We start from the raw sequence: 25,877 nt of genomic DNA on the forward strand, positions 1-25,877 counted from the left end.
ATATCTCATAGCTTAAATTAAATATATTTACCATATGACAACGTTGTAATGCCAATTTACTTTCTTGCAATAAATTTATTGCAACCTCCTCTGATAAAAATGTTTCGCCTCCATAATTTTCAACTGCAGGCCCAATATTAATGTTAGTTCTTGTTCCTATTTTAGCTTGAATATCACGTCTCAATTCATGAATACTGTAATAAATATTACTTTTATCATCAGATCAGGACTTCAATAATAACTAAAATTCATAAAACAAAAATTATTTAAATATAGTTAACAATACCTCCCAGTTGGAATATGTTTTTTCTGATGATTCTTAGAATCATAATAACGTTGTTGAATTGCCATGCACTTATCTTTTAAGCATTGCATTTCCTTGGAAATATATGTATCTAGACATCTTGAAAAAATATGCCTTGTAAGCTTATTTAAAAAAGTTGTATCACTTCCCATTTTAAATACGGAAAGTTCGCCACATAATTTTACTGTTCTGAATAAATATAAGACAAATTAAACTTTATTCACTTATAAACTTTATTTAAACTTTTACTAAATTTAACTTACTTTGAATAAAAATCATACAGAGTTTTTAAATATATCTCTGGATCAGTTTTATTATTTAACTGAGCCTGGATATGTTCCTATAAAAATCAGAAAAAAAATTATTTTTGAAAGATTCAAAATTTCAGGTTTTATTCATAATTATAGAAATAATTTTTAATGATTTAATAATATAATTTAAGCCATATTTCTAAATAATTAATAATATATATATGTCAATTTTATTTATTTATTTTTTTTTGCATATATTACCTAGTTTATTCATTTTATATATTATATATGAAGCATGCAATGCCATAAGGTTGTAAATGCCATTTTTCTCAAAATACGTTTTATTGAAGAAATGAATTTTAAATGCAATGTTTTCTCCAACAAAAAAATATTGTGGCGATAGTGGCACTCTAAGTGGCTATATTTCGAAGATGAATTTATGTGCAAGTCATAACATTTTAAGTGCCAAAGTGCAAGCCACGTGACTTTTAGCACGTAAAATGTTACAGTTTACATTTACATCATTTTGTTATTCCAATTTGTAACGCAGTGAGTTTTTTACGCAGAACTGGATAACTGAATCCCAGTTTATTAATAGTTAACCTGTATCACCTTATTATTTGATATTTCAAAATAATATTCGGACTTCCATTAATCTTTCAAATTTGAAGTTTTTAAATACATTTTAACTTTTATTACACTAAATTAATACCTTATTGTTTATATTTTCCTTTATTTATCATAATTATATTACAATTGATAAAGATTACAGCCCAGTTCAAGTACCAAAACTGTGGGCCCAACATTGTTGAAGCTAGGAAGCAGTCACTAATAGATTATTCCCAGTTTTTAATGTTAAAATTGATATTGAATTTGTAAATTGTGTTTAATAATTTAAATGTAAGTTTTTGGTATTCAAAACTGTTTTTCAGCTGTAGAAACATTAATTTTATGATCGCAATTGTTTTTGGCATTTACAACTTTATGCACTTGCACAATTTTGTCATTTACAATGTTATGGCTCTAACTTTTTTTGTTTCCTTACCATCATACTTAGGTGTTTGAAATTAAACCCAATGTTTTATTCCAAAGTGTAAATTGTTAAAATAATTTTTATAGCATTTGATTAAAGTTTGTTCATTAGAAAAAGTGTTTTTTCTCTCTCCTGAAAAGTTTGTTTTTTGGCATTTACAACATTATGGCATTGCACGCTTCATATATGTATACAAAAAATATACAGCATACTTTAATATTAAAACAGCTGTAACTGAAATATGAGAAATAGATGGTCAGGTGTATATACAATGCAATTTATTATATCACTAATAATATGCACAAAATAAATTTCAATGAAAATAATTTACATATCAATTGAATTCTAAATTAATTGCTTTAAATTATATATAATTTAATGTGAATTAAATGTATAATATAAATTCCTGCATTTAACAAAACAAATTCAACAATATATAAGCATTTTCACTAATTTACATAATAAGAATAAAAAATACAAAATTACTGATATTTAAGATATTGCTTGTAATAATAATAATAATGAATATAAAAGTGTAAAATATTTATTCTTTTGGAGTTAAAACTCAAGTCAATAAATGGATATAAAAGCTTCTAATTCATTACAAAATAAAAAGTTTTACTAATTACTTAAATTTAAATTTTCATAATAATGTACATAAATTACATTATGTTAATTATTTCATGAGTAAAAATTAATGGCAGTTTAATTACACTTACTAAACCATTTCTTTAAATTTTTTTTTAAATTTTAATCAAATTACAATGCATAAATGATGTCTCCTTTGATGTGTTTAAATATAGTATATATTATTTATTATGAACTAAATTTTTTTTCAAATTTTGATAAGATCAATTTGAACCAAAGAATTTTTACAATGCAATCATAATCACTCCACACAATTTTATTATGATTTATGATATAAAAAATTATGGGAATTGGGACAAAAATTAAAAATTGTAAAGAACTTTTTATTTTAATTTAATAAAATTTTAATGTTTATAAATTTATATACTAATACGAAACATTATTATTTTAAATTCATCAATAAAGAGAATTATATTTTTCTAACTTACATTTTTTAAATTCAGTTTTAATTAATTGAATGTTATTTGTTGTTTTGTATGATTAACTTTGGTAATTATTTTGTGTGTTAAAATTTTAAAAATTTTGAAAAATGAAAAATATTGTTGATCCATTCATATATACTGTGTATATATATATATATAAAATTTTTATGTTTTGAAATTATATTGAATCTATCAGATTTTGCATTCTTGATAAAAAAGAATATTCTTAGAATATTTTTTTTTTATCAAGAATGCAAATAAAGAATCAAATAAAGAAAAATATTCTAAGAATGTTCTTCTTTATTTGTAAGTACGTGAGAGAATATATAAAATATCTTTTCTAGATATATGATTGATTTTGTATCATTATTTCTAATTCATGTTAGATCAAAATCATATAAAGAAAAGTTTATGAAAAACAGAACTGGATATATATGCAAAATGAATATACTTCAAAATGTTAAACACTGCAAATCAGCAAAAGCCATAAAAGCTGCATTTTTATGTTAGTAAAAAACTATTAATTGTACAATGCTAATTTTCAATTTATAAATGATTAATTTGATAATTAAACCTCGACAGCAGCTTAGTAGAATATATTAAATGTTACAAATTTTATTCCAATATTTTTGATATGAATTAGGAAGTTTCATTTAAAAATAGTAAATTTTCCAAAGAGAATAACAGTTGTAAATATAAACAAACTGCTTCATGCCTGCTGTTTTGCAAGAGGATTGTTATGTATGTGATCTTCCTTAGCAGACAAAACTGAAGAAAATATTCTATATTTCTCAAAAAATACTAATTTCTTTCGTTAATAAATTATTCAAATCATTATAGTATTTAAACATAAAATTAAGTTCAATGAAACATTTCATTTTATTAAAATTATTATATAGAAAGTTTTAACAGAAGTGACAAAATTTATGTATAACTTAAACAAATAAAAAAAAAATCTATAACAACACTTACTTGTAATTTTCCATGAAATATATTAAGAACAAATTTTGCCATTACTTGTTCTGGATTAGTAAATACTTCTTCTATAATTACTTGACTCTTTGCACATAATGGCACAATATCATTAAAAATATTTACTCCTATAAATGCTCCCTATTTATCAAAATTATTATAATGATAAGTAAATAAATTATATAAATTGATCATCTGTAAGGAAAATCAAATTACCATTTGACTTTGTTCTATGAAGGCATCAATACATTGAGAATAACCCTGAAATTAATTTGTTTTAATATAATTATAATAAAACAAGCTACTTTTCAATATACCGAAAGAAAAAACAAACAATATCCTGATTAACATCTAAAGTATCTGCAAATATTTAAAAAAGTAACAAAAATAATTACTTTAAAATGTGATAAAATGCTAGCAATTTCTTTCATCTTGACTTTATCATCGGCTCTATGTGCCCTGACAAATTCCTCAATCAAGGCTCGCTCAATTTCATCATACTTCTGAGCAATTCTTTTACGTGCTTTATCAAATCTGAAAAGGAAATCAACATTAATCTTACAAAATAAAATATGGCATAATCAACAATTAAATTTAACTTAATCAAATGCAAATAATTCTGAATAATTGCTGAAGTGCAACTTATATTTATATAAATAGTATCAAAATTCTTAAACTATGTTATTTTTAATATATTAAACATTCCTACTTCTTCAAAAGAAGAAAAAAATAAAACATGTTAATGTTCTTGTTATCAGAACTCTAAAACAATCAACAAATTTTTAACTTACTTTTCTACAGGCAATTCTTGAGAAATTAAATGTAGTTTTTGAATCACATCTGCACCTTCATACAACTGAAAATGTATTAAAACATTCACTATGGATTATAATAAAATACAAAATATAGATGTAAAAAATATTCTATAAATACTATTATTGTTATTTATATATATACACACACTATACCTTAAACTGATCTGTTAATATTTCTGATGTTAATGGTCCTGGACTTAAAAATTCTGCAAAATGTTTCATAAGTTTTTGAGCCTCAACAGCTCTTGCTCTTGGAGTATTGACACTTTCTAACTGGTCTCCTAAATGTACAACTTTTGTAGCAACAAAATCGATTTGTTCATCTAATTCTTGAAATGTAGCAAAGGCAGCCTAAAATTATTATTATTATATAGACTAAATGTATCATATGTATATAAATTTTTCAATTTAAAATATCTTTGTATTATGTTATCCATAGATTATTAATTATATATATTGAAGTAATTTCAATATCAAAATAATCATAATAAAATTAAATCTAAAAATAATTTTTATATAATGACTTAAGAATAAAAAAATAAACTTGCATTTTTGAATTATGAATTAGTTTAAAAAAAATTCAATTTTAGCTTTTTGTAAATAATGATAATTTTTATATATATATTTTAGTTAAAGATATTCAATTATTAATTTTCCTACAATACAATTGTATTTATCACTGAAAATAAAAGACTCCCTGAAATAACTTCATATTTACTTATACAGCTGCTTAATGCAGCTGTATAAGTAAATATGAAGTTATTTCAGGGAGTCTTCAAGTTAAAATCAATATTTTACAGAATTACCTTAAAAATAATTAAAGTTGCTTGGAGAAAATCTCAATAAATTATTCCAAGGCTTTATTTATTACATTAGATTTATTTAGAAAAACTTTTTGAATCAATGTTCTATTGTTTTATTATTTATCTAAGTGGTCTCTACATATCTTTTCTGTATTTTCATTTGTATTACTTAATATATATATATATAATTTTTTTTTTTTCATGTTACAATTTTAATTTTTATTGTTCTGGTTAATTGGGTTTCATTATATGCTTCACAAATATTTAAGAGGGGTTTAATGAGATATTAATCAGTTAACAGGTTTGAAGAATTTATATACTTATTTTACCGGTGTGTAGAGAGATTGTGAGATATTAATCTCATTAAACCCCTCTTAAATCATTACCAACAAAATTACTGTTTTATTTTTTATACAAAGGGTATCTTTTTGTTCTTTTTGTTTTATTTTTTATTTTATTATACCTTCTTTTATTTTTACTTTATTTGTTATCCTCATTATAATCTTGTTTGAGTTAATTCAAATTCCATTCTACATTATATCCTATTATTTTTTTAGTTCTATGTAGATCCCTGACTTCTTCAAAAAGATATAGCTATCCCTATCATTACATAATAATCTGCACAGAAAAATTTGCAGTTTTATAGGAAGTACAATGCCATGTCTTTTGAAAGCACATACAATACAATGCATAATGGCCCTTCAAATATGGAATGGATAGTTGATATATATATATATATATGGATAGCATATATATATACAGTGGGTGATCATATTATTAGAGCCACTTGTTAAAATTGACAAATAATCAGTAATACTGTAAACATTTCAATACAAAATTCATAATCAAGTCTTATTACTATGTTTTTGGTCCTAGCAGATACATATACATTTCAAATTAGTTGATTATTTTATCGTTGGCAAAAATAACCATTAATAGCATGCCATTTTGCAATAACGCTCTCATTTAACAGTTTGTCACTGTTTGAGTATCATCTGCTTAATTCATAGTTTTTGTTTTAAAAATGTTTTATTGACTCGTTGTGGGGGTAATATTGTTGTTAAGGTATGTAATGTTTAATATGATGTTGTAATGCCATTTTATATAAAAGTCGTTACAATTATGAGCTTTTCATTATTTTTAGGTTATTTTAGTCACGGGGAAAGTTAATGACCTCACCCCTAGGAAAATTAGTGAAATTAAAACTTTCATTTTAAATACTGAGCATTCAAATAGACGAATTGCATCAATTGCAAGAGTTTCAAGGGCTTCTGTTGATAGAATTAAGAAAAAACTCGACACTAATGTGGATTTAATTTCGAACCGAAAGGGGAAATGTGGCCGAAAAAAATTACTACACCCAGAGATAAGCATCAAATAAGAAATATCTGTATGGAGAACAGAAAGACACCTCTGAAATTGTTGATAAAAAAGATTCAAGATGCTAATATAAATATATCACCAATGACGACTTGTCGTCTTAAGAACTTGGGCTTGTGTGTCGGCGTCCAGCAAAAAAGCCGCGACTTACGCCCACTATGATGGCAAAGTGATTGCAGTGGGCAAAAGATCACAGAAACTGGACTGTTCAAGATTGGGAAAAGGTAAACCTATGGTTTTATACCAAATTATAAATTAAATGCCTTTTTTTAATCATATTTTGAAGGTTTTAACGACTCTGCTGATTTTTTGTGTTTGTTTCTCTGACAAGTCTTCGATTCAGAGTTTGTAAGGAGACGAATTGGGGAGAAGTATCGCGATGACTGTATAGTAAGAAGAGTGAAACACCCTCTAAGCATTATGGTGTGGTCTGTCATCAGTAGCCAATGTACTGGCCGCCTGTACATTGTAGAGGGCACAACGAGACAAGATCAATATATGAAGGTCTTAGACATCAAGATGTTTCCCCAAGTTGAGGAATGATATCCAAATGGTGACTTTTTGTTTATGCATGACTCTGCTCCTTGCCACAAGGCAAAAAAAGTCACAAAATACCTGGCAGATAAACAAATTGAGGTTTCGAAATGGCCCAGACCTTAATCCTATAGAAAACCTTTGGAACTGCTAAAGAGAGAAATTTCCAGGGATCTTATTACCAACAAGCATCATTGATAGAACATTTAATAGAAGTGTGGCACATGAGTGAAGAAATAAAAAAAAAAAATGCTTGAAATGCATACAAACTATGCCTAGAAGAGTTGAAGTGGTGATTGCTACAAAAGGCGGTTCAACAAAACATTAAACATACTTTCCTACATTTATTTTTAGTTCTAGAAATATAAATATAAACACCTGATTTATATTTTTATTTTTTTAATAAGACCCCTTAGAAATAAGTAAACAAATAAATTTAGACATTTCTCTTAGTTTCATGCTTTTATTATGGTGTAAGTTGAAAAAATGTATTTTTTACGTTGTGGCTCTAATAATATGATCACCCACTGTATATAAACTCAAACTCAAAGACTAATTTGGGCTGCAATTTGAAAAAATTGTAGACCTATAAATTCCCACAGTTGTCCATCCATCTGGCTTTCCTTAATCTCAAGAACAATGTTAGATAAATAAAATTCAAGACTAGATATGGAAAGTTTAGGGGCAGGAGACCCCAATTAACTATATATGAACTTCCAATACAAACTAGAAGTCACAGTTATTTCAATTCAAAAATTTTCCCCTCAAAGGGGGTTAGATAGATGACCAGAATGATTCAATTGCTAATAGAAAAGTGTAATATACAGTGGTAAGACACTACAGTACTAATTTGAGATGGAGAGCATATATTTTAAAATTGCAGCCTGGCAATGATGTTGAATTACTGTTGTTTTATATAAAATTTAACCAAATTTTGTCAAATCAAAATGACAATTAAATGTATCTCTAATAATTAATTTATATATTTCAGTTAAACTTTCATTGAATTTGAATAAACATAAATATTCAATTATATTTTTGTGAACTGCATTATAAACATTTATTTACTTATTTATTTTGCATAGAAATTTAAATATAAATATATATATATATATGAAAGGTTATAAGATTAAACCACAATGCATATGATGTGTTCCATATACTAGACTTACATTTTATTTTTTTTTAACTTTCTGTAATTTACTATTATTTTTTCATATACAGTACACCCTTGTTAATCCAGCATCTCAATTATCAGGTATACCTTCCAGTGTAATCACCTATGTACTTTCATTTCCATGAAAATGTTAACAAACAAGAAAAGTATGTCACACATTTTCTGTTTACTTGGATTTCATTTCTATTTATAGTATTGCATGTCAATGCACCTTATTATTTGGCTGTCACTTCCAAAAGTCATCAGTACAAAAGGGTGATAGGTCATGTCATCCATTGCCTTTAGGTCTACACAAACACAGTAATCTGGCACCTCATTGTGCAAGGAATAGCTAAATAGCAAGAACCTAGTATATTTTCAAATCATTATGGTTCAATAATTCTAGCATATATTTTCTAAATAATATTCCATTTTTAAATTTCAAAAGAAATATGCAATGATGATAATAAACTAAGTAAATGAATAAATATTTTTATTTTAAATATTAAAATATATTAATATTGATTGAGATATAAACCACATCATAATAAATACCTATTAATAAAAAAAAGTGAAAATAAAATTTTTTCAAAATATTTGTTTAACACCAAGCAAGACTATATATACAGTAGAGCATCGATTATCCGACTTAATTGGGGACTGGGGTTGGTCGGATAACTGAAAAGTCGGATAACCGAAAAGTATGAAAAAATACATTATTAGTATAGTGTATTAGGCCTGGTTTAAGTACTAGCCTCCCTTTCATGGTCGAGCCAGTGCTGCCAGCTAAAACATGCAAAAATTTAACAAAAATAATATTAAAGTAGCCAAGACATAACCAAATATTGTAGCGCCACATCACTAGCGGACATTTGAATTTGCCGACTAGAACACGGTCGGTTAACCGATAAATCGGTTAATCGGGGGGTCGGATAATCGATGCTCTACTGTATATATCAAAATATAAAAACAAAAAGTTACAAATAATTTACATATTCTAATTCCTGTTTATTTTAAAATATTTCAATATATTAAAAAAATAAAGTTTCATCAAATTAAAAATCTAAAATAAAATGCTATCATCAATTTATCAAAATGTCCAAATAAATTGATTTTATTTGATAATTTAACTATTATCACAATCTATAAATTTTAAGTATTTGTTTAAACACACAAATAGATATTGTGAACGTTGGATATTATTGATTAATCACTTCAATAAAAATTTTATTGAACATTAAAATTATCATCTAGTTGGCTAAAAAGAATAAAATCCTAAGATATAGTTATATAATGATCAATAAAAAGAATGACACACAATAGTTTTAACTAATAAATGAGAGAATTAGTAGAAAATACATAACATAAAATAAATTTAGCATAAAAAAATAAGTCTTACTAAAATATCTACAATTACCTTATTTTTTTCTTCAAGTTCACTAATTTTATCCCAATGTCTTTTTTCTTCTTCACGACATATCATTTTAAGTCTCTCACATTTTTTTTTTGGTATTCTCATACAAGATACGAAGATCTCTGATAGCCTGATCAAATGCCTCATGGAGAATATTCGGATCAAAATTATCACCATCGTTGTGTCCTCCAGTTGTCCGCCAAGCTAATCTTTCTACAAACTCTTCAGGATCGAAAGGATCCTGGAAAAAAAAAATTTGGATCAACAACAACAAATAAAATTTTCAATTTTATACCATTATACAATGTTTTAAATTACAAATAATTATTTTTTCTTTATTACAAGTAAATCTTTTAATGAAAATTTAAATGTGAATGAACACTTTGAAAGTATAGATTGAAATAAATTTCACTGCTAACAATTTAAGTATAATATATTGTTTTTCTCTTGACAATCATAGAAAAATCTTGAGAAAAAGTTTTAAAAAACTGCTTCATTAATAATCTGTGCTAAACATTTTTCCATGTTTTTGGTAAGCGTATGATGTTACAATCCCAAAGACACATACACATATGAGTTAGCACATGTGACTTCATGTAACTATCCCCTTGACCCAATTCACCATTGGACTAATATGTGGTAAAGGTCTCTAAAGTTTGATATTAATTTTTCTACATTTAAAGTGCTTAAATCCTTATTTCAAAACCATTCAATATGAAGATCAAATTTATAATAAAAATTTTTATATTGTTACATAACTAAAAGAAAAATAACTACAGTAGAGCATCGATTATCGGACTTAACTGGGGACTTGGGTTGGTCAGATAACTGAAAAGTATGAAAAAATACATTATTAGTATAGTGTATTAGGCCTGGTTTAAATACTATCCTCCCTTTCATGGTCGAGCCAGTGCTGCCAGCTAAAACATGCAAAAATTTAAAAATAATATTAAAGTAGCAAAGACATAACCAAATATTGTAGCGCCACGTCACTAGCGGACATTTGAATTTGCCGACTAGAACGCGGTCGGTTAATCGGGGGTCGGATAATCGATGCTCTACTGTATATATCTTAAAGCCGATATAGTGACTAATTAACACATTTGTGTTGTAGCGTTACTAACAGTTATTTGAAATGTTTCACACCAAGGTCAGAAAGGTTCAAATTAAATGTAAATTTTTGTCTTTTATAAAAAGATGTAAAATAATAATAGAGGAAGTTATTTTAAATTTAATTATGATAAGCATAATGTAGATATTGTAGACTTAAAATGTATTTTAACACTGAGCTAACTAAATGAAATGCTTTAAAGAAATCACAAGTAAATAAACTACTGATAGCAAGCTTATCATCATATCTATTAATATACAGAATTCCCTAAAAATTATTTTAGAGTATAACAACTTAGAGAAATTCAGAATGGTATATACTAAATCAGTGATACCAAAATCATGTCAATTTTAGAATGTTTATCCATAAAATAACTTGTTTTAAATTTACAAAAATTACTCAAAATGACCATCTACTTTTATCTTTTGGAGCATATAGAATGCAAATGCAGCTGATGAAATATTATAAAATTTACATTCTGTCTACAATTTAATCCTCTTTTCAGATGTTAAACTGCAATATTTTTTGCATTATTTCCATTAAGATAAAAAGGAAATATAAATTATTATTATGTTGTTATTTTTAGAAACTTCCAATTCCTAGCTTATGTTTGGAGTTACACATTTTACTAGTGTGTATAAATTACTCAATGTACTGTACAGTACATTGTAAGGTTGTTGTTAATATATGTTTTTAAAGCACATTCAATCTAACAAACTTTTAGTAATAGCAGATACCTCTTCTATCAAGTAGTCTATAAAATTGAGAGCCTACTGACAAGTATTTAGACAAGAATAATATGTAAACATTTTTCTATTGAAAGAAATAAAGTAAATAAAAAATTTGATAATATTTTCACTCTATATAGAACTTCATCAGACAAAAATAAGTGGAAGTTATCTGATGAAGCTCTATATAAGTACTATCATATATCTTTAAAACTAGTTTATTTCAATTTAGAGAAAAATTGTTTACATTTTATACTTGCACAAAAATGTACAATACAGTCAAACCTGTTTTTATGCGCTCCTTTTATGTGCGATTTTTATTTGTGTGATTTTTTTAATGCGAATTTTTAATTTGTGCGGTATAGTTGGCGACTAGTCTCGTGCGATTTGTCACGTCTTACGTCGACTTATAGCTAAATAAACTTATTATAGCATAAATGCACTTATTATAGTAATATTATTGCATGAATATGCGAAAAATGAAATAATTTACTTTTTAAGTCAACAAAACACCACCTGGACAAAAATATGTAAAACAGACGATAGACCAGACGATGCAGTCAAGTGCTGACATCTGTTGTCAATAAATTCTATTTCGTACGGTTTTGAGTTATTTTCTATGTGAGACTTTTTTTATGCGGTCCCTGTTGACCGCATAAAAAAAATATTTTTTAATTGTGTTGCGAAAACTATTATTTACAGCCATTCGTGAAGTTTCGTGAGATTTTTTTTATGCGTTTTTTTAATGCGGTCTCTATCCCCCACATAAAAACAGGTTTGACTGTATATAGGCCCAAGATGTCATATATACATTTCATTTTAAAATTATAAATTTATAAGCTATAAATATTTTAAAATTCTTATTTTTTTTTTAAATTCAATTTTACTAATAAAACATTTAAAACTCACAAAAACATAGAAAATGAATAAGTTTTTTGATCAAAGCCAAGTGCTTATATTAAATTTTACCACTAAACTGTGTGTTATTTTTATGATAAAGTAGTTTTTACATCAGGTAAACTGGTAGCTTGATATAATGCAATCCTTGAGATCCAAAAACTTTGATTGCATTGAAAGAAGGAACCCCTTCTGTCACTTATACAAACAGCCCATATCGTGTGGCAATCATTGCTCATCAACTTATTCTTCATCCTATTCAGATACATCTTATCATCATTTTAATTTTTCTATATCAAGCCATCCAAAAGAGTTAAGCTCTGTTTACACAGTGACAAGTGCAAAATATAGATATGGCTGACAAAATATTTCAAATTGAACAAATTAATTTCAAATCATTTTAACTACTTATTTAACTTGGTACTCTACAATAAGATAAAATAAAATCAATAGAATCTCAATTAGGCTGAATGACAAATTGGGTCCACAAGTTGTCTGTGTTCTATTGAAGTGAATTACATTAACTCATCACTGCATTATTCAAGATATAAATATTGAAATACTATGTAATATTCATTTTCACATTCAATAAATAAAATAGTGTAAAAAGCTATTTGTAGTACATATGTTTTAATTTTTAATAAAGCATTTCTTAAATAATTTTTGAGCATTTTATTAATACCCAATTAACTGAAATTCAAATTTATTTGAATGTAATTAAATCATCATTCAACAATTGAATCAATATATGCAAACAAAAACATCTGAGATGTAAAAAAAATTATGCCAAGTAAAAATTTATGACAAATTAGACAATGGTCAAAATTTTTCTTAGCAGTTTTTCTTTGGTAAAAATAAGCTTGATGCTTGGAGGTGAAATGTAAAGTAAATACAGGTAAAAATCTTGTGGGTACTGCTTCTAAGTGCCAAGCTTATCTTTACCAAAGAAAAACTGCTAAGAAAAATTTTGATTGTCATATTTTACTTGGCATAATTTTTTTACATCTCAGATGTTTTTGTTTAACAATTGTATTATTACGTCAAGACATAAGACAATGACATACAATTAGGCCAGCACTTGGCGACTGAATACACTGCTGATCAAATGCACTGCCAACCAAATGCTCTTGATATTCATTTCGGTCGGTGCTGACTGGCACTTTTGATACACCGTTTAGAAAATTGTTATAAAAAGTTTTAATTGGCATAAATTTGAGCTTTTGTGATTCTGAACAACATTTTGAATAAAATTCATTTGTTTTCATGCAATGTTATCCTTATAATCATAAAATCAAGCTATAAAACTGAATTAGCTCTATGGGAAACCCCCATAAACTTTGACCTATAAACCTGAAAGTTTCATGAGCACCTCACTGATAACGAGAAATGCTTGCTTAAGTTTAAAATTTGAGCTTTCTAGACCCAGTAGTTTTTCTCTACAAGCATTTGCAGTGCTGGATAAAGAAAAAATACAGCTTTTTTTTTTTTTTTGTGATTTTTGCACTTTTAAATTGCTTATATTTTGACAATTGCATTACAGAAAATCTTAAAATTTTGCACATTACCTCTAAGAAAACAATTTTCTTTCAAACAAGATATTCAGAATTACTTCAAGTGTTTGAGGGATGAAGAAATCTACCCCCGAAAATCGGCTACTATGTATATAAATAGTCAGTCAGCGACTTTACTTGGCAGGGAGTCACTGCCCTGACTCCTGATTGCATTTATCCTAATTCATCATTTTAAAAGAATAACTCTATTTATTGACATTACAAAATATTAACTGAGATTACAAAATAGAAAAAAAAACAGTGGTGTCTCATTCTTCAAATTTAAAACATTCCAAGAGGTCATTTAAACTCTAAACCATTCAAAGTCCAAATCAATTTTTCCCTCTTAGAAATAACAGAAAGTAATACTAAATACTGAACCTGTTACCGGTGTAATTTGCGTGAAAAAATCTTCTTTCCACAAACATTTTCGAGCTTTCCAAATAGCTCTTCTTCAGATGGAGAAAAAATTCCGACGAAACACTTCGAAAAAGGAACGTAGACATTTAAATAAAATACCGAATCTAAAAATAGAACGCAGATGTTTAAACAAAAATATGGAACTCGCATAGCAAACGAACATTAAGGTGGTCATGCGCATTCGTGCGCTGATGTTGGTATTTATAGATCGTTGTTTATGAGGGCCTGCCACGCTATAGAAAGATTAAACATACGATCTATAAATACCAAACATCGATTAAACATAAACAACAATCTATAAATACCAACATCAGCGCACGAATGCGCATGACCACCTTAACGTTCGTTTGCTATGCGAGTTCCATATTTTTGTTTAAACATCTGCGTTCTATTTTTAGATTTGGTTTTTTATTTAAATGTCTACGTTCCTTTTTCGAAGTGTTTCGTCGGAATTTTTTCTCCACCTGAAGAAGAGCTATTTGGAAAGCTCGAAAACGTTTGTGGAAAGAAGATTTTTTCACACAAATTACACCGGTAACAGGTTCAGTATTTAGTATTTCATCCCCGGTGTCAGAGTAAAGTGTAATTTTACTTAACAGAAAGTAAATTAATTCATTCCCAGACCACAAACAATACTCATTTTGAGAAACTTAAAACAACAAACACACATAATTTAAGGTAAAAATAACACAATCGAATGCCCTAAATAATATATTAACATATGAAAACAATAATAAAATATATAAATACTGTATACATTTACTGGTTGCACATTGTCAACTTTGGCATCTTAAAACATGGCCACCTGATCTGCCACACATATATAGCTTTCATGTTTTGCATCAAGTTCCATTTTCATTTCAATTATCAATATTACAACCTTCCTCTTACGCTTCATTACTTTCATACACTTCTTGGATGCAGTGGTTATTTAAGCAAAAATTATATTGGGTTGAACAGAAAATTTTTGTATATTTTTAACAGTTAATGTTAATTAACAGAGATGCACAATTCAATTATAACAGTTCTGGAATTTAACACATTATTGCTAATGTGAGATTGTAGGCTATTCTTTGTTCAGAGGCTTATTTGAACTTCTTATTTCACATTTTGTTAGAGTAAAATCAAGTTGAAATGTCTTCAAATGAAAAGCATATCAGGCATATTATGCTTTATGAGTTTCAGAAAGGATATAACACCATGCAAAATAGTAAATGATGATTCTTAATGTGTATGCTGCTAAACTTCTAACATGTAAATGTGGTTTAAGAAATTCTGTTCAAGAAATTTTGAACTAAAGGATACAAAATGTAAGGTGTGCTCAAAAGCTGTTAATGGAGAAAAATTGCAGAAAGAAATCGCTAAAAATTGATGAACAACACACACACTATACATAACCAAACACCAAAAATAAGGCAAAAAAAAAAAAAAACACTAAAAATACACAAACATAAGGCAAGAATGAGAGACTTGGGTATACAAAAGATTGTATTTATACTTTGAGTGCATTTTTTCACTGCGTGCACAGTTCAAACTCCAAGGCAAATTTTTGTTGAATTTAATGTTCAAACTGAAGCATTCGAAGCACAAAGTACCACTAATTTGAATTTATAGTCTCTAGTCATTATGAAGCAATGTATGTAATTCTTATCACAGAACTGTTATATTAAACTGATAAACATATTAAAACATTTCTAAAAAATTAGAAATTCAATGTAACCAATGTATAAATATGTCAATCAAATCAGTATAAAATCTCTCCATTAAAGTAATGAAAAAAAAAAAAAAAAATAGCAGCAAATATTCCATTAACATAAATAATTTATATTAACTGATTATAATAATTATTTGGCAAATAAATCATGCCTTCTGTATTAACATAAAAAGATCATTAATAAATGAACAGGTATCTTTCAAATATTTTTGTATTGTTAATATATTTCCATTAACTCTAATAAAATTTTGCACTCCGGAATATTTATCATTTCTTTTATTTACAATATTATAATTGAAATAATACAGAAATAATATTCACCTTATTTAAATATATATATACAGTGGACCCCCGATATAACGCGCATGTCGGGCGGGAAACAACACCCACATTATACCGAGCGGTGCGGTGTAATGCGGTTCACCTCTTTACTTTAGCAATAATGTCAAGCTTTTCTTTCACACTGTAAGCTTTTCTTTTACTCATCATGCATACAATATTTAAACACCATTCAAAATACATTCGGGAACTGAATACACACACAATTACTCAATACGCAGTAACAATAAAATGCACTACTCACTAACACCACATGGACCTGTATAAACGTGTTTGAGCTTATCGCGCCATGAACATTGCCCACGCTATAACCGAGTGCGTGGTATAGTGAGCAGCGCTATAATGAAGATCCATTGTATGTGTGTATATATATATATATATTTTAATATAACTAAAATTAGTTACTTGCAATCTTATTCTGTTTGAAATCAAAAGCAATTTTAGATACTTTAAAAAATTCTATTGAATTATTATATAAACTGCTTAAAATTACATTTACACTGAAACAAGTTCATGTGCATTTAAATATACCAATTTATTTTATTTAGGGTTGCCAACTATCATTTTGACTCCAAGATTTCAGGTTTAGAACAATTTTTTCGGGCTCTGAGTCTACATTTTATTCCTCCAAATTATTGTTTGTTTTAAAATATTTGATATGAATGGTTAGACATATTTTATCTTTAATCAATTAAAATAACCACTCATCACATGTGCAAAACCAAAGTTTTTGATTTTGCTGATATAAGACAGGAAGCATATCTATTCTTATAAGACAGGAAAGTTGAATCATTTAGCACACCATCCTGATCTTAGTCCTAAACATATATAAGTATGTATATTTATTTAGTATTTTAAACTCTCTATTTTAGTATTTGGAGGACGAACAATTTGTTATTGGATGTTTGTTAATAGGCAAACATTTTATGGTACTGTACATCCTGATCTTTACTATGTAAAAACAATTATGTGCCTGTCAGTAATGAATTTGTTGTACAAACAAGCAATTATTTATTGTGACATTAAAAATATAATTAAAAATTTGTGACAATTTATTTAATTAAAATATATGCTCTCCACCTCAAATTAGTAGTGGCTTGCCCGTGTACATCATACTTTTCCTTTGACAGTAGAGTTGTGCAGGTCATCTATTAACTGCTTTCAGGAAAAGTTTTGAATTGAAATAATGTGACTTCTGGTTTGCATCAAAAGTTCATATATAGTTGGGGCCTCCTAAAGTTCCCATATCTGGTCTTGTGTTTCATCTATCTATCACCATTTTCTAAATTAATGAAAGACAGATGGAGAGACAATGGACAACAGTGGGAATTTATAGGTCTACAATTTTTTCAAATTGCAGCCCAATAATTTTCCTGGTACAGTCAGTATGGAGAGATGACAGACAGCTGCCACAAATTACTAAAATCAGAACTTGCTATTAGATTTAATTTGTCCTGTGGAGTTTTCTTCTTATATTTGTACCTAGATTTGCAATTATACTAGCAATATGAACAAATGAATCTAATAAAGCCTGGAGAAATGAAAAAACAATTTTAGAAAATAAAAGTAGGGGAAACTTGCTTAATTCGTACTTGCGCCTAATTCGTACTTCGCTTATATCTCGACTCCGGTAATAGCTATTAGTGCCTTTAGTGACAAAAAAAGTAAATAACAGTCGGCCATATTACCATCTGACAGACAACACGCTGTTACGCTGCTTCCGACAAAAATATTGAAAAGGTAAGTTTTTTTCAACTTTTTCTGTAATATTTTTGCACATTTCGTAAGAACGTTCTTCAAACTGGATCGTGTATAAGTTTTTTAACTATCTGTGACGTATTAATGCGTATTTTTGTGATTTCACCTGATGTGATGATATATGAGTATTTGTTGTCAAATTTCTTGGAGGCAAATGTAAAACTTGTCCGACTCTTGCGCCTATTTCGTACTCCAGGCAAGTTCTTAAAATGTACTGGTTCGATTTAGGAAAACCATTTTAGATGAATGTCACAATAAGCTATTACCGATTCGTAAACTGTTATTTTTTTACTAAGTTACTGATTTCAAAAATAACCGCAAAAGTATGATCAAATGCACACGATGTGAGATATGGGTATATGAACTTTGCGCAGGAACCAATAAAAAGCAACGGATTACAACTGCAATGACTGCCAAGAATTGGCGAAGACCATCAGCCAAATCTACACACGTATTAATACATTATTGATTAAGATTTTGATTCTTAAGATGCAAACCAATGATAGGATCTCAAAGTACGATTTAAGATTGAATGGTTCTAAATCGTACTTTTTTAGTGTTTTTTTAAATTGTTTATTTCTCAGAAGTTTATAAGATTTATGCTAAATTTGATTATGGTAGTAATAAAATATTTCTCAAATAAAAGTTACTTAAAATGAAAAATAATTTTTGTTTATTAATTTCGATAATATGATGGTTTTTCCTTAAGGGGTACGAATTAGGCAAGTTTACCCTAATAAAAACAAGTTTGTTGTTATTTTTGACAAGACTATCGTTTTGTCCATAAAATCGTACTGCCTTTCGATGTTACCAGCTTAGAGGTATGAAGGAGTTCATGTCAAGAGTTGATATTTGGCACAGAGTATTAGGTGCCCAAATGATTTGCTAATAAATAAAATCCAGACTTGTAGGTAGTCAGAGGACCGAGAACAGATTCAAAATAAAATACAAAATGGCAACCCTCTTCTACAAACAGGCAAAATAGGTACCTCACTCCACCGAAGTCAGATGGGGAGAGTACCACCCGCAGTCATTCTAGGAAGTGAACTCTGATCTTAGGATTTTCACATAGTATTTTCTTTGTTAAATAAAATTTGTAATCTAATTTTGTAAATTTGGAAGTGCTTCAAATATGACATTAAAACAGGATTATATATCGTTACAAGTGGGTTTTTTCAACATTATCTAGTATAGTAAAATTGTGAGACCGATAAAAATTTGACGTGTAGGGCAGAGGGCGTCACTGCATGACCTTTGCCCTCTGACCTCACTTTGCTCCCAAACTCCAAAGAGAGACATCTTTTTACTTCATTTAGTTACCTTTTGATTCGACAGCTGTGCCGATCTTGGATTTATATTATTGGGTTGGGGAAAAAGAAATCCATTATTTTTACGTTTATTTCAAGACTTTATTTAATGTGGTTCGGATTGTCCGATTTAGGTCAAATATGCACTGTTTTGTTTTATAATTTGTTGCCATTTTAAAGGTAACTTCATAATGCCTCTCTCATGGAAGACCTGGTCCCTATTGGCAAAAAACTCAACTAAGCGATTTTCACAATCTTCTCTTGATGCCAATTTTTTTATCACTAAGAAAGTTTTGCAATGATAAAAAAAGATGGTAATTGCTTGGTGCCAGGTCCGGACTATAAGGTGGATGCATCAAAACTTCCCGACCAAGCTCCCGGAGTTTCTGGCAAGTCACTATAGACTTGTGTGGCCTGGCGTTGTCCTGATGAAAAACACCACCTCTCCTGTTGGCCAATCGCTAGCTTCCAATGGTTTAATTGTTGACAGTAGAGGTCTGAATTTAATGTTTGACCATATGGAAGCAGCTCATAGTAGATGATTCCTTTACAGTTCCACCAAATGCACAGCAAAACCTTCCTGGCATTATTCCTGGTTTGGCCACCGTTTGAGCCACTTCACTGCGCTTTGACCACGCTCGTTTTCGCACAATATTGTCATATGTGACCCATTTCTCATCCCCAGTCACCATCCATTTAAGAAATGGGTCGATTTCGTTCCATTTGGCCAAGGCTTCGCAGATGGAAATTCAATCCATCATGTTTTTTGCATCAATTCGTGTGGCACCCAAACATCAAGCTTCTTTTTGAATCCAGCTTTAAGCAGATTGACCAAAAAAAGTTTTAAACTATCTTTAGCTCCTGGGCGATGCTACGACTGCTAACATGTTGGCCCATTTCAATCATGTCCATGATTTTATCAACATTTTTGATGACGGGCCTACCTATGCGAGGTGCATCTTTAACATCAAAATTACCAGAATGGAATCGACGAAACCAAAATTGTCCATAATTGGCTGTGACAGTATCGGGACCATAAACATCATTCACAATTTCAGCCACCTGGCTTGCATTTTCGCCTTTATCAAAGCAAAATTGTAAAACGTACCAAATTTTCTCTTTGGTAACTTCCATCTTTTACACCCTATAACTCACAACTAAATCGACCAATCAAAAAACTAACAATTTTTTTTAGTACGGAATGTCACTTTTCCAATGAGCACAAGTCTGAACTTGTTTGATCAATACTTTACGAGATATATATCACTACAGCCATCTAGCAACAAAATAATGGATTTCTTTTTCCCCAACCTAATATATCTCGACACTATTGTAAATATCACGTAGCCGATACAAATTAAGTAAATTACCAGTTTCTCAGTTAATTTTTACAAGCAGAACAAAAGACGCAGAACACATGGTCGCGGTCAACTGACAAGGTAGGACGCAACCCAGTATTGTTTGTGCAAAATTAAAAAAAATAACTTTGAATGATACAATAGCCATAATTTTTTTTTTCAAAAACAGGAAATTTTCGTTAGGCATCGACAAAAATTCAACCCAGGCCAACATGCAACAGAAAGAAATTTCAACATTGGATAGGTTAATTTCACCGAAAATGCATAGTGGACTATCTTGTGGTCGTGGCCAGCGAAATTTGAACGATCATGCTCAAAACCAGCGATACCAAAGATTGGAGAACGAGAACAAGATCCACCTTGAGTGTCAAAGTGATTGTGCTTAGTAGTGAGTCTCCAAGAGTATGGTTTTGCTGTTTTACTTGTTTTTATATATGATGATATCACAAATTTATATGTATAGGCTATAATATAATTTTGTTTACTGCCAAAATTTTTATTATGTATGCTACATGTATAATAGTGCTGTACTGATTAAAATTGTTCTTTTATGATTTTTCAAGTAATTTTGTAAAGATGACATGAAAGTAAGTTTTTTTTGTTTTCTGTTACATTTAAAGGTCAGATAGGATTAAGAGTTGGCAACCTTAATTTTATTACTTCATTATTTGCATTTTATGTTAACAATTAATATGAAGAACATCCTCATGTAACAATAAATATGCTTTATTGACTAACAGGAACAAAATATTTACATTTGTTATAAAATCTTTTTGATTTTATAACAAAAGGTTTATTATAAAACACTCAAAGAAGAACATTTGTATTGTATGTGCTAGGTCCAACAAGCTGAGTATCACTGATTAATTTAACCAGATATCTTCTTGTATCATTTTAGACTAATAATATTAAAATGATACTTATTTTTAGTGTTATAGATTTAGAATATAATGACAAAAGGAAGTTGTTTAAAGTCTATTATTCAAACAACTTTTCCTGCAATTATTAAGTTACTTATCAACAACTATCTAGTATAACAATAGAAATAATTTTGCTAAAAATACAAAACATTATACTTTAAAACTTGTCTCACAGTTTAATTTGTATTTAAGTTATTTATCATTTCCAAAAATGCTTGTCATGTAATCATGCAATAATTCTCACATATTAATAGCATTACTATTTATATCTACAAGTGAATAGCAATTAATAGCAAGTTATTTATTAGGTCTAAAGAAACTTTTAAGAGAGACAGTTATTGTTTCATGTTAATCTTTAAAGAGGGAAATATATCCACGTTGCAATTGAAAAAAATTAATGTTTTTTCTCATCACTTTCTCATCAGAACAATAGCAATGATTAAATAAATTATAAATTCATTAATCATAATATATATATATATATTATGATTAATCACAATGACCTAAATCTATATCTTAAAATTTTTTAAAGACATTTAAATAAGTTTAAAATTAAACAATAAAATATTCAATGGTACTCAATATCTTTGAAGTCAAGCATCTGATTTGTATAGAAAGACCAAATATATCAATACAGACAATTTTTAATTTAGTAAATTTATCAAATATTGATATAATTAAGCTAATAAATGTATTAATACATACAAGAATTTAGACACACCTACTTTTAGTATTCATTTATAATTTGGATATAATTAGATCATTAAATTCTTTTAATTATTAATGATCTAATTATATCCAAATTAATTTATAATCACAATTTGACAATCTATATAATGGATCAATGACTATATAATGTCTCAAGAAACCTCACTGTCAACTTAGCATAACAGCAGCTATGGACTACAACTATGGAAAGAGGCTCTCTTTCCATCCTCTGTTCCCTTAGCATAGTTGTAGTATATTTAAAACTTATTTTTCCACTCTTTGTAATTTTGTTCCTATTGAAATTCTGAAAAATTCTTATCCCATCTTATGATTATTAAGAGAGCCTTTACTCCCCATGCTCAGCATGAGTTTAGTCAGGCCCTCAATGTGGTGTCTGAGAGACAAGGTATGTGGCCTGGATATATCTAGGTTAGACCATCCAAGAAAAATTTGAGGTTCTCAACTGGATTTTACTTCAAATAGCTGATGATTTCAGCAGCAGCCTTTTCTGCTTTAGCCATTGGCAGTCTTTTAATTATAATTTATAAACTGTAACATAACATGTATTACAATGATTACTATTAAGCAGGAAAAGGTTTGGAATATGTCTTTTTGTGAAAATATAAACATTTTAAACAAAATAACTGCAAAAATCTTTTCAAGATTGCAGCACAACAACAGTTGGCAAAGAGTTTTCATTACTAACTGTGATGTTGAACTATAAACTTTTCATTGCCATTACAATTTACTTATTATTTTTTCAATTTACTCTCATCATTATTCTAATTACTTTTTACATGTTTTTCTGATCTATTTTATGTATTTGGTCATGTGTGTTCCAATGTCTTTCATAACACCCTCATTTAAAATTAATCCATTAAGGATGACAATACTTCTAAGCTGCACTTCTACATTCATAACCATATTTCCTTTTATAAGTTACAGCTATGCATCTAGTAGCCATAAATTTTTAACCCTTTCTTATAGCAATTAAAGCATTAAAATAACCTCAATTATCAGCTATTTCAGTTTCAACATTAAAATAAAGCTAGCTTAACATTCAAAAGATTAAGTAATTTATTTAAGCACATCCTGGGTTAATTTATTTTCAGATATAGTTTATCATTGCCTAAGTATAGGATACATGAGAGACAAGAAAAGGGTTTGACCAAGAAGAATATGGACAGACAACTTCAAGAGCTGAAGTGATCACACCTACATGACACTGAAAAGGAAATATTAATTGCCACTTTTAATTGCCAACCTTTATTTCAGAGATGACATGTATTGATGAGTTGATAGATCTAGCCTATCAAAATTTGCTAAGTAAATAATATGCAATTATCTTGGATAAGATATCTTAACTCAAATAATACTGATTTCAGAAAAAAATTCTAAATTTATATATGTAAAGACAACACTTTTGAAATAAACTCTTGTATAATTAAATATAAATTAAAAAACAAAAATGTTGAATCCATCTAGCAAACAAAGTGATAATACAGATATGTTGTACTAACCTTGTATAGCTTTGCAGTTACTATTTAAAAACATAACACAATGTTATTTCTTTTAAATAAGAATAATGTTTTTTAGTATATAGAAAATCATATTATATAAATACATGAAAATCAAAACAGATAAATCTGTAAAGAATGTAAGTAAATGTTAACTTTTCAATTGCTTTATTCATCCATCTTGCTCTACGTTACAGTGGAACCTCACTTAACAAGCACCTCTCGTAACGAGTAATTCGCATAACAAGCAAGACAAATTGTAAAAAAAAAATGACTTGCTTAATGAGTAAGATTCTGGAATGAATTATGCTCGTTAAGCAAGGTTCCACCAAAAGATAAGGTATATAACATGTTTTCTTTTTGAGCAAAGTGAGAAAAACTGAATAAAGCAAAGAAATAAACAAATATACATTAATAATAAGAGAAAATAATGAATATGATCTTAATAAAGTAGCAAATTTATTTAAAATTTGAATATCTGTGTAAAATATTGAACATATAAAATTAATTACACTGTTTGTTCTATTTTTAACTTGTTCACTTTTTACTCTGAAAAATTTTTTTAGTTACTAAGGTTGAGAAAAATGTATTTTATTCTATCAAAATATAATGGAAATAAAGTTTTTTTTTGTTTTTTTTATATTGAAAAGTTATTATTCTATATAAAATTTTGTTATATTGCTATAAGTACCGTGAATGTATTATAATAAAAATTCGATAATAATTAATTAACAACTCGACATTAAACAAATGTAGTTTCTCGAAAAAGTTCGAATGCCACATTTTCCACTTAGAAGTGCAAATAATTTTTGACACACTCGTCTATCTTATAACGGTATTTAAAAGTTTTATATATAATTCTAATATTTATCTAAATGAAAAATGTTTGAGACTTTTACCCGAACAATTTAATTACAACACACAATCTCTCACATTTTCAGGTTAACAATCAGGTTCTTAATTGGACACTCCTTTACAGGTTTAGTCAGTTGTATCAACAAGTTATGTAGAAATTATATTAAAACTCATTAATAATTTTTGTGATTTATAAACTTATAGCACCTTAATTTACCAAGAAAATTCAACGCTTCCCTCTTAAAACTTCAAAGAAATGAATCCCACTGTAATCTTTAACACAAGATAATGTAATCTAGATTTGCTTATTCTCACTATTAACAGACATGATGCAGAGATAAAAACTTAGATTGCATTTATAGTAATTTCCCATTTCATTCATATAGGATATTGGAAATATCGCATACTTGTTCGAGCTCTGGCAAAAGATGAGACATGTTCACTCTTTCATGACGTCCGTCTTATTCTTATTCATTCAAATAGAGTAAACATAAATAGCACGAGACTGGTACCACCGCCTTACTTTCTAATCGACTTCCATCTTGCATGTTACGCTTCGCTAAGCGCCCTCTGTTGGCCGAAATCATTTTTAATACGATATCGTTTTTAAATTAATTTAAAAATGACCAACATTAATAAATATTTGTCTTAATAATTTTTTCCGGTTATAAAATATTAGAATTAAAATGAGTCTTAAAATTTTAAATTAAAAAAAAAATTGTATTTTTACAAACGTACAGTACAAAAATTCAAATTTAGCCAATGAAATTTTAGTCTATTATTTTTAATTGAAAATTTTTAAAATTGTCTAATTATTATTATTTTTTTTAAAAAATAATTAAAGTTTTGATTTATATACTGTAATATTATGCATATTGTTAATTTGAAATTTATGCTAACAAAAACATTATTGTGAAAAATACTCATATTTTATTATATATTTTATTTTACAAGATAAATGAC

The 25,877-nt window shown here is 28.0% G+C and overlaps 1 protein-coding gene across 1 annotated transcript in view; it reads right to left on the bottom strand.

Annotated features, from left to right (window-relative positions):
* LOC136969554 (exocyst complex component 5-like) overlaps positions 1-25,479 on the bottom strand; it is a 37,403-nt gene extending 11,924 nt beyond the window's left edge. Inside the window, 11 exon segments of the mRNA XM_067263766.1 lie at positions 32-194; positions 287-493; positions 568-644; positions 3,631-3,771; positions 3,847-3,891; positions 4,026-4,164; positions 4,422-4,486; positions 4,599-4,796; positions 9,736-9,828; positions 9,830-9,973; positions 25,322-25,479. Of these exon segments, the coding sequence (XP_067119867.1) occupies positions 32-194; positions 287-493; positions 568-644; positions 3,631-3,771; positions 3,847-3,891; positions 4,026-4,164; positions 4,422-4,486; positions 4,599-4,796; positions 9,736-9,828; positions 9,830-9,973; positions 25,322-25,351 (1,302 nt within the window). The 5' untranslated portion in view covers positions 25,352-25,479.
* Between the last annotated feature and the right edge of the window lie 398 nt (positions 25,480-25,877).

This window comes from Centruroides vittatus, unplaced genomic scaffold (assembly GCF_030686945.1).
Source record: "Centruroides vittatus isolate TY-2023 unplaced genomic scaffold, ASM3068694v2 contig_18, whole genome shotgun sequence".
NCBI classification, from domain to species: Eukaryota; Metazoa; Arthropoda; class Arachnida; order Scorpiones; family Buthidae; genus Centruroides; species Centruroides vittatus.